The 10,900-nt window shown below is 37.8% G+C and overlaps 1 protein-coding gene across 1 annotated transcript in view; it reads left to right on the top strand.

The window, feature by feature from the left end:
* LOC107561160 (teneurin-2-like) overlaps positions 1-9,832 on the top strand; it is a 19,766-nt gene extending 9,934 nt beyond the window's left edge. The window contains exons 2-4 of the mRNA XM_016245527.1: positions 6,653-6,694; positions 8,437-8,712; positions 9,569-9,832. Coding sequence (XP_016101013.1) covers positions 6,653-6,694; positions 8,437-8,712; positions 9,569-9,711 — 461 coding nt within the window. The 3' untranslated portion in view covers positions 9,712-9,832. The remainder of the gene's footprint in view (positions 1-6,652; positions 6,695-8,436; positions 8,713-9,568) is intronic.
* Positions 9,833-10,900: the final 1,068 nt, after the last annotated feature.

The following is a 10,900-nucleotide window of genomic DNA, read 5'->3' as shown; positions in this document are numbered from 1 at the left end:
CAGGCCACGTCAGTCAAGCTCGCATCAGCTGACGATCAGCTGTTCATGACATGTACCAATCCAGTTTTCGACACCTATTACAGCGGTCTATTTAAATCCTATTAATTCAGCCTCTCTTCTATTGCTTGGCTGCACGCCACTTCTAACTCCCTCCTCCATCCCCAACTCCTCCTAGCTGGGATTTATTTATTTAAATCTGATATATGTGAGGGCTTTGAGTACATGGCAATCATCCTCTATGTTTCTGGATGTTTACTACAACTCATGTTAAATTGTGGATTGTTTCATGGATGCATGATTACTGGATCTGTTCTGTTACCTCAGGGGGGTTTGATTTGCTGCCCTCCCCGCTATGTCCAGGCATGACTGCATGGACGGGCGCGTGGAGTTCGCCCAGAACAGAACCATACCGCCAACATTAACTGTATGCTTTTATTGTAATAAAACAAAAACGAAAGTGGTCCTGACTGAAATATATATATATATATATATATATATATATATATATATATATATATATATGTTCCTTTAGTAAAACTGCTTGCATTAATATGCCTGAATCAAAAAAAAGTATAAAAAAATGAAAGGTTATGTGAATTATGGTGTAAATTAAAATTTAACTTAGCTGATTTACCATGGAGAGCAGTATACTGTCAGTTAATTATGGAAAATCTGTATCTCTATCAAATGTAGGTGTAGCAGTCACGAGCAAATGATGGAGAACCGAACTGCATCTCCATAGCAATATAATTATAGAGCACTACATTTATGTCTTCCCTGGAGAGCACAATGCAGTGGGTGTTGAATAAGAGGCTAATCTGAACAGGTGCTGATTGATTGAAGGTGTCATGGTTGTGACTGTGCGTGAGCTGAGAAAGCGAACGGACCTGGGTGTAGATATCTAGAGGGATGCAGAGCCTGCTGTGTCATTTCATTAATGGCAGCACAATCCCACGATCCATTTCATAGCGTACCTTACCTAGAACCCAGCAGGCTGATCTTGATTTATGTCCTTTCTCTACACTCCTCCTTTTCCTCATATCAGGGTTTATTTGTCCTCTTATTCTCTGAATTAGCAATGTACACTGAAAATAATTTGATTTAGAAAAAAAATTCACTTTAAAATAGCTTATAAATTTCATTAATCACAAAGAAACAGCAAGTAAACTTGCGAGATATAAATGCAAAATTGTGAAATGTTTTGAGGAAAAAAGTCTGAATTGCCAGGAAAAAGGAATTGTGAGATAAAAGCTGAAATTAACTTTTTTTTATTATTATTATTACATGGTGGAAATGGGCTTCACATTAAATTATTGCTGTTATTATTATTATTATTATTATTATTATTTATTTTACATTTTTGTAATTTGTAAATAAATCTTTATATAAATATAAATTAAGTGTCACTTGGTTTGATATTCTAACTCAGTGTCAATTATTCAGTTTTAAAATGTGCCTAAAGTGTCCAAGTACTTTTTGTATTCGCTATACATCATTTCTCCTACATATGGCGTACCCCATGCATAACTCTTCCCAAAGTTTCTTTTAAAAGAGGTAAAGTTTCAATTTGTCAAGTGGCAGATTTAAATAAGATTCAGGCAGTGCTCATTTATTCTCGCAGGTTCCCACAGAGTCATTTCCTCAGTGCATGCCTTCAGTAACAATGATAATCATCAGCCCACAGAACATGAACAAACATGCAGCACAAAGACGCTCCCTGGAGCAGGTCCATTACCCGCCATCATCAGTAGTGGGGTGTGGGGGTTTTTAGAGAGACCACAGAGAGGCATGCAGATCTAGACGCAGAAATCACATCCTTCTCCCTGCTGAAGCGGAGGTCTTTTTATATTACTCAAATGGGCAATCAGCCCCCTCTCTCAGAAAAGTAAAATGCTTATTTCATGGGTCTGATGAAGTATAATGACCAGAGGACAGTTTCCACTCTTGGGGCCTAAAATGGGATTTGAGTCAGTCCTCGGGGGTGCGTAAGGCCTGTAAATTACCTTAGTGTGCGTTTGGGCACCTGTAAAAGGCTTTAAAGGGGTCATATGATGTGATTTTCAGTTTTTCCTTTCTCTTTGGAGTGTTACAAGCTCTTAGTGCATAAAGAAGATCTGTAAAGTTGCAAAGACTAAAGTCTCAAATCCAAAGAGATATTCTTTATAAAAGTTAAGACTTGTCCACGCCCTCATAAAACGCTTCGTTTAAACACACCCCCACATGTCTACGTCACGATGTGAGAAGATTTGCTTAACACCGCCCAAATGTTCACGCAAAGAAAGGAGGAGTAACTTTTATTTTCGCTGTAGTATTGTTGCTGCCGCCGCCATGTTGTGGAGATGCTGTGTGTTTCGTTGTGAAAGCGAAACTACTTTGTTTGGCCTTCCAAAAGAGGACGATATCCGCTTCGTCATGCCTGGAGCTGATCCGTGCTGGTCGCTGAGGAAATACATCAAGTTCGCGCTGTGGATCCCCAGATCGGCTTGCACTGTGGACGAAGCAGAGTCCAGCCCGGGGTCGTCACATGTGGTTGCCGCAAGCCCACCGGACACTCCTTCGTCGAATCCGCCGGCTACGCCATTCTCAAGTCCGCCGGCCGTTCCTCACTCAAGCCCACCGGGTGCCACTCACTCAAGCCGCTGTGTGTTTCGTTGTGAAAGCGAAACTACTTTGTTTGGCCTTCCAAAAGAGGACACAACTAGAAATCAGTGGTTAAGTTGTATTTACAACACTGTTCCAGAACAGTTCAACCCAAATATTCAGATGTGTGCAGCACATTTTATGGAGGACTGTTTCCTGAACCTGCAGAGTAGCATACAATGCGTTTGTGCTCAAAGGCTGTTTCTATAAAGTTGGGCAGTTCCAACTTTGCAAGGACAGTCTTGGCGCTTCTGACTCGCAGCCTGTAAGTATGTTTTTTATATTTAAAGAATTTGCCACTGATGATTCAAACACGAGTTTTGAGCATTGTAAAGTAGCGCTTGTTGTTTGCCGTTTCTCCGATCACAAATGCAGACATGGTTTTATGTTTACGTGGCACAATACACAAAGCAACCCGTAAAAACACAGTATAAGTCATTACAATCAGTAATTATGTCCCCACTGGATGCAACAAATTCCTCGTTTGTAATGGGTTTTTATTGGTTTTGTCTCGTCGCACCGGGACACTCGGAAACACAGTATGGTAAGGGACGTAACATTTCCGTCACACGCTTGAGGTATTCAGCCAATCACGATGCACTGGATAGCTGGCCAATCTCACTTTTCAGACCGATGAGCTTTGTAAAAATCGACACGTTTCAGAAAGGCGGGGCATAGAGGAGAAACAATAATGTACATTATGTAAAAAATAATGTGTTTTTTTACCTTAAACCGCATAAACACATTGCATTACACCAAATACACAACATTATGTTCTTTTTAGCAGCATCATATGACCCCTTTAATGCAAAAAACATAGGCCGAAACATACCTCCAGCCTGGATACGAGCACTGGATGTCAAATTAGCATCTCTAAAAGCCCCTTTTTTAAGAACCTCCGCAACTCTCCTGTGGTCTTAAGAATCGCTGAAACTAGTTCTGAACTTTTTCATAATTTGGCTCCTTAAATGTAATGGGAATTGAGATGAAGGATGTTGGTAAGGTTACATAAAGTAATTTCTGAGAAGTAATGGATGGATGAATAGATAGATATATAGATAGAGAGATAGAGCCATTACTTTAGATGAGTTGACAGGTCTTTGAATAACACAGTCCACAACTGAACTCAGATCTGCACAGATGGCTTCTTACTCAGCTGTACATATGTGAAGTGCGCTCGCACGCACGCACACACACACACACACACACACTGTTAATCACTGTGATAGTGTATCACATTTTTCTCGCTCTCCAATGATCTGCCTCCTACCTTCTCTACCAGTTTTTACTGTATTTATTTGCATTTATATTTATCTTTATTCACTTGGCAGATTCACCAAAGTAGCTTAAAAATGCGCGTACTGTACATTTATGTAAGAGGGAGAATATGTTATACCTCATATGCACTGATCGAGCTGAAATAGCCAACATCTAAGAACTTACGGTTATGATAATCTGTTAACTTACTGTATATACATTATAGATAAAAAAGTAGAGTATTTTAAGTTTTATTATGAATATATGTACATACTGTACTGTATGTATTAAGAATTTTAGCATTATCAGTACTGATCACGGAGTTGCTGAGTTGGATGTGGTACTGTGAAATGTCTGCATACACACTACTGTTTAAAAGTTTAGGGTCAGTAAAAATAAAAAATATATAAATAAAAAATAAAATAAGTCAATGTAAAATGTATCTATTATTTAGAAAAATATTGCCACAGAAGATTTCTATTTGAATTAATTTATATTAATTAAAGAATCATGAAAAATTGGTTTCCACAAAAAAATATTTTCAGCTAATAAATGAATTAATGAAAATTCAGGTTTGCCATCATAAGAATAAATTACATCTTAAATTTAAATAATAATAAATTACATCTAACATCACATATTTTACATTTTATTATTATTATTATTATTATTATTATTATTATTATTATTATTATATTATTTACTATATTTTTTTTATCAAATAAATGCAGCCTTGATAAGCATGAGAGACTGTCATAAACAAAAAAAATGACCAAACCCCAAACTTTTGTAATAATATTTTATGTACAATGTATGTTAGGTTGAAAAACATATTAACATCTATTTTACCATGTAATACCATTCTGTAAAATACCATTCTGAAAACATAAAAATATTTAAAAACATCAATCAAACTACATCACAGGTGTGTGCACAAGTTGCAGGTTATTTGTTCAACAATTTCCTGGTCTAGAGGATTGTACAGATTCTATTTCTTGCCTACACAATTTAGTTTATGCATTTGTCTTTCCATACAGCTCATAAAATCATGATCTGTAAATGGTATATTTTCAGGTAGTGCCAAAATGTTGCTGGTAAACAGTAGTTCATTATAAAAACTGTGATGTTTTAGACAACTACGGAACAAGGACAAATTGTTGTACTGCCTTAGAGACCACTGAATTTGATAGCTGTAGGAAGCAGTTTAGTAATCTCAGCAAATGCATGACATGTAGGAATTGAGTTCTACTATTTGAGGACCAATGTCAGGAGCACAGGAAATAGAAAGCCAAAGGTCAAGAATATATGGAGCGCGGTGGCTCTTACAGCAGCCACTGGCAGCACAGGTGAAGTGAAGTGTGTGCAATGAAGAAAGAGACATGATCCCCAATCAGAGGAGCTTATGAGAGACATAAAGTCCAGATTCTCAGAGGTAATGAAAAGTGTGTAATTGAGTAAATAACCCACAAGGAGTTCTCATGTTGTAAAAAGCACTGCATCCACCAGCCAATGTGAAAATCTGAGCATCTGAAGTGTTCAAGAAGAGAGAATGAAATAGACACACACACACACACACACACACACACACACACACACACACGCGTATGTCGTATTTTAGAGAACTTTAAAAGAACATATTGAAATTGAGACATTTTGATAATATTACGAGGTCTTGAAAATGGTGGGTTTGTTTTTGCTGCCTCTCTCTGTGAAAGACCACCTCCTTTGGGAGTTGTGATTTCGACAGGCTTTGAGTGTGTTCTTGGGATCAGTCCCCACTCTGGGAATGATTCCCAGTTTGAGAAAGAGATGCCCATTCTTTTGGTTTGCCATTGTATTTTTCCATCTGGCAGTACTAGAAATCTGTAAACATAAGAAGGGAACAAGATTTTTGTAGTTTCTTCTCAGTCTGCAGATCTCCATCAGACATTAGGCTTGTATGTGTTTCCATGTCTTCACTGCCTCTAAGATGGACAACAGAAATAAATTATGACTGAAAACTCCTTCAGAAGTATAATATAATTATACAGTATTTTAAAACTTAAAAAAAATATTTCAGTTGTATTTTTTCCTTCTTTTTTTTATAATTAATTTCACCAAGTAGGAATTCACATGATGCATGTGTGTATCTGTGTGATATATTTGCATGTTTTTATTTAGATAATAAGATAAAAGTTCATTTCAGCAACATAACAATACATATCTCTCTCATTTGTGTATACAGTGGCCCCAAAATTAAACAAATATATAATTTAATAAAAAAAATTGTTATCTATGTATTTCATTTTGTGGGTGGGATAAAATGCTTTGAAAATGTGCTTTTGATATCAGTGCTACTTTGATTATTTGATATTGAAAATAATTGCATTCATAGATTTTAGGACTTGAGTGTCCTTTTTGAGCCCCTGTACATTTGTTCATGGAAATACGAACACAATATTTGTCATGCCGCAGTCTAATCTGCATACTCACAAATGTTACACATACACACAAATAAACCTTAGAATAACTTTTTTTTTGTGGTTTGCCATCAAAAATGTTTTTGTTTCATACAAACCTGTTTTATCTTTTTTGGGGCTTTTATGAAAAGCAATAATAAACACTGTACAGTGGGAAAACCTGTTTGTGAGGTGTTGGAAGAAATGTTAGCAGTGCAGTACATAAAGCTGATGCCATTTATATGTGATAAATGTATCAGGTTAGATGCAAGATTGTTGAGTATTAAATATGGTGTTTTGTGTTGTTGCCCTCGCAGAGTACATGGATCTCTCCCCATTCCTGAGCTACTTCATGTCAGGTACAGTACGGTCTGACTAGACTGATAGCACTACGAGTTATGTTTGTAACATTACTAGTAGCATAGAACAATCTAGAGTCATTTAGTAGCTGTGTAGTTATATTAGTGTTTGTAAATGTGGCCAGTTCTCACAGCATAAAACGTCATTTTGAAAAGAATAATTATATTCGAGCTACTATCAGAAGTGGTTTGTGTTTTATCTCCACTCACCACATAGTCAGGAATAAAGTGACTATGAAGTTCTTTTGATTTTAACAATATCGATCCCAGCCGCTGTGAAGATTCCTGTCTTAAGGAGTGTTAATGAATGAAATTGCTTCTTCATTTACAGCTGATTGGAGGGCATGCATTGACTCTTTTAATTACTGGAGAGAAGAAATTGGTTGTGCATGCCTGTCCTTAATTGGGACTCCGTTGTGTTTATCGATTCAGTTTGATGTGCTTTAATTTTGATGATGTGCACTATATGTAGTGGTTAGCGGAGGGCTTCTGTCCAGCTCTCTGTTAATGTGGTGAGTCGAGGTTTTGTGTGTGCATGAGCACGGTCACACTCATCAAAGTAGGAGGTGTGATGCTGTGAAAGAAATTTCGCAGCAGGTAAAGAGCTGCAGGATAAAATAGGCCCCTTAGCCCTGCACCACACATAACCTGACGTCTGAGCTGACGTCCACTGATTTGAGCTGTTAAACCTCAGGCTCCTGCTGCCCCCCCTTTGCTTTGTGAGTCTCTGCCTTAATATAGTTTGAATGCTCAATTCAGTTCTATTCAATTTATTTGTATAGCGCTTTTCACAGTACATAATGTATTGTTCCAAAGCAGCTTTACAAAGAATAGTTTCCTCCAGAGAAAATATAGTGACAAGGAAAACTCATATTTATCTGAAGTGTGTGTGTGTGTGTGTGTGTGTATACTGTAGAGAGAGACCGAGAGATGCAAAGGTTGTGTACATAACATTGTAAAAGACTTGTGTAAAAGACTGGGCTGACAGTTTAAATTATTTGGTAAATGAATTGGTGATCATTATTTTGTGATATGTTGTAATAATACAGCTCTGCATTTAGGCTTTATTGAATGCATGCATTTCAGACTTTCTATTATTTATTCATATACTTTTGAAAGTATAAATAATTTGTTAAAAGTACAAAGTACTCACAGCTCCTCCTTTGTGTCTAGAAAAAGCAGCAGATCATTGACTGACATTGATACCGATACCACTGAAATTTCACAATTTGTGATACCACAGCAAAAACTAATATGATAAAACTAATATAATACTAATACTAATATTTGAACAAACTGACCCAAAAACAAAGTGTGAGTCTCAGTTAAGTAACTCATTACTCATGCAATAAAGTAACAGAAGTAAATTGAAAGCAATGAGTTGTTTTCTCTTTTTCTTGTCAGTGTTGTTGTTTGATCAATATCAATGCTGTAATTCTGGTCTGGTATCATAATTTGTGTTTTGTTTTAGTATCGAGTCGCTAATAAAGTATTGTACAGTCATGCTATACTGTGTTTTATGTCCTGCCAAGTGATGGTTTTTTAGAAAGGATGTGTGCACTTTGTAAAACTAGTTCATTAGTTTAGCTGGTTAACTTCCTTGTTTAGTATATCTGCAGTGTGTAAATGGCTTGATTTCTTCACAGGATGAATCACAGCAGCATCAGTGAATTCTCTCAGGCCATTCCCTCCATATGCATCAACGCTGACTGACTGACTGTGCTTTGTTTTTACCACTTTAGGGAACTTTACTCTAGCTGAGCTGGGCATTTGTGAACCAGCCCCGCATCAGAATGCATACTGCCCAGACATCGGCCTGTTACAGCACGGCTACTCTCTGAGCGCCGGCTCAGACGCAGACTCCGACCCAGAGGGCCCGATTTCACCTGAGCGAGCCATCCAGCTGTGGGCCGGCCATGAGATCAAGTCCCGCCGCAGCTCTGGCCTCTCCAGCCGGGAGAACTCAGCTCTCACCCTCACCGACTCCGAGAACGAGAACAAGTCTGATGACGAATCAGGTGAGAGATAGTGTCAGAGAGCGAGAGCATGTGAGAATTGGCAGAGCAGAGAGCGAGTGTCGTGTTTATGAGAAACTGAGGGTGCGAGATAAATCTTTAAGGCGTTTAGAGTGTAAGGTGTGTGAGAACAGATGCCAAAAATGTGCAACATGTGATGAAACATTCACTTATATTTGTTCGACTCGTTTAGAGCTGAATGAATTTCATTTTGTGTTGCTCTTACCTGGGTGTCACTGTGCATCACTAATCATTTCCCAAACCACATCTGCTTTTGTTAGTCAAACTGCAGTGCTTTAAAGATAATCTGCCATTGAAGATGTGTATAAATAGACTGGATGCAGCATGACATGTCACACTCAGTTAATATAAAAAGACCACACACCGAAAGAAGTCTCAAAGGACGTATGTTCATCAAGTGAAAACATTTTGGATTTCTCCCCCCACACATCTGCCTTTTCTCCCCCCACACATCTGCCTGCATGGATATTATTGTTGAAGACCGAATCCCTCTTGGTTCCTTTGCTGGCAGGAATTCGGCAACACGTTCCTCGATTCCTCACTTCTAGTTAATTTGGTGGCATCTTAAATCTTAGCATAGTTTGTAGAAAGTGTCAGAGTAGGTTAATGAAAAGTCAAAAACTCCTAATTAATTGAGTTCTCACCGTATCAGACCTCAAACAGATCTGTCAGCCGTGAATTGTAGCATCGCACAAACTCGCTCTGACAATTTATCAAACTACTCTACAGCTATTAAACACACAAAGAAACACCTTGGAAAGCAGTCGTCTTCATCTCGTCGGCTGATAATTGCTTCACAGATAATTGCCACGCTAATCTCTAGGCTGCTGTTTCTTAGCGCCGTCTTCGGTTTTTACGGCATGGGAAACGCGTGGGCACAGCAAGTGCCAGTCACCAGATCGCATGTCTGTGTGCTCCGACAGCAGTGGACTTAAGCTGGACACCGTCTCTCAGTGTGACACCGTGGCTCATTCTCGCTGAAATCCCAATTAAACAACGCCCAGGCTGTGCCTGATAATCTGTGCAGGATGTGTGAGTCACAGAGGAACCATCTATGGTAAATTAAAACACTTTTTAAAAGCTTAATAAAGTTTTGCCTTGCACCAACAGCTATAATACTGAGATTCAATACATTCAAGTCAATCGATACATATGAGTTACTTTGCTTTTTTAGGCGACCAAGCACATTAAATAAAAATAAATAAATTCCAGAATTGGGAATAGCATACTTAAATAATTTTTTTATATATTACGTATACAATTCCGGATACCATGCTACTTGTATTATTTCATCCATGTAAAGATAAGATTTCAGTATGCTGTTCTGAATAGCATACTACCCTTACTCTTTGTACAATATAAATATTTGAATATATGAATTCAGTAGGCAGTTGACATACTAGCATACCACTATTACTCTTTCTGCCATGAAAAGATAAAGATCTGAAATCAATATGATATTCCGAATAATATGCTTACTTTTATGAAGATGAATTCAGTATCCTATTCAAATTGCGCAATGCCTTTATTGTTTTTTGCCATATAAAGATAAGGATTCAGTATGCTGTTCTACAAACCCGATTCCAAAAAAGTTGGGACACTGTACAAATTGTGAATAAAAACAGAATGCAATGATGTGGAAGTTTCAAATTTCAATATTTTATTCAGAATACAACATAGATGACATATCAAATGTTTAAACTGAGAAAATGTATCATTTTAAGGGAAAAATAAGTTGATTTAAAATTTCATGGCATCAACACATCTCAAAAAAGTTGGGACAAGGCCATGTTTACCACTGTGTGGCATCCCCTCTTCTTTTTATAACAGTCTGCAGACGTCTGGGGACTGAGGAGACAAGTTGCTCAAGTTTAGGAATAGGAATGTTGTCCCATTCTTGTCTAATACAGGCTTCTAGTTGCTCAACTGTCTTAGGTCTTCTTTGTCGCATCTTCTGTCGCAAATGTTTTCTATGGGTGAAAGATCTGGACTGCAAGCTGGCCATTTCAGTACCCGGATCCGTCTTCTACGCAGACATGTTGTAATTGATGCAGTATGTGGTCTGGCATTGTCATGTTGGAAAATGCAAGGTCTTCCCTGAAAGAGACGACGTCTGGATGGGAGCAAATGTTGTTCTAGAACTTGGATATACCTTTCAGCATTGATGGTG

Source organism: Sinocyclocheilus grahami, unplaced genomic scaffold, assembly GCF_001515645.1.
Source record: "Sinocyclocheilus grahami isolate Dianchi unplaced genomic scaffold, SAMN03320097.WGS_v1.1 scaffold23.1, whole genome shotgun sequence".
In the NCBI taxonomy this organism is placed as follows: Eukaryota; Metazoa; Chordata; class Actinopteri; order Cypriniformes; family Cyprinidae; genus Sinocyclocheilus; species Sinocyclocheilus grahami.
This window is presented reverse-complemented; position numbering and strand designations above follow the sequence as displayed.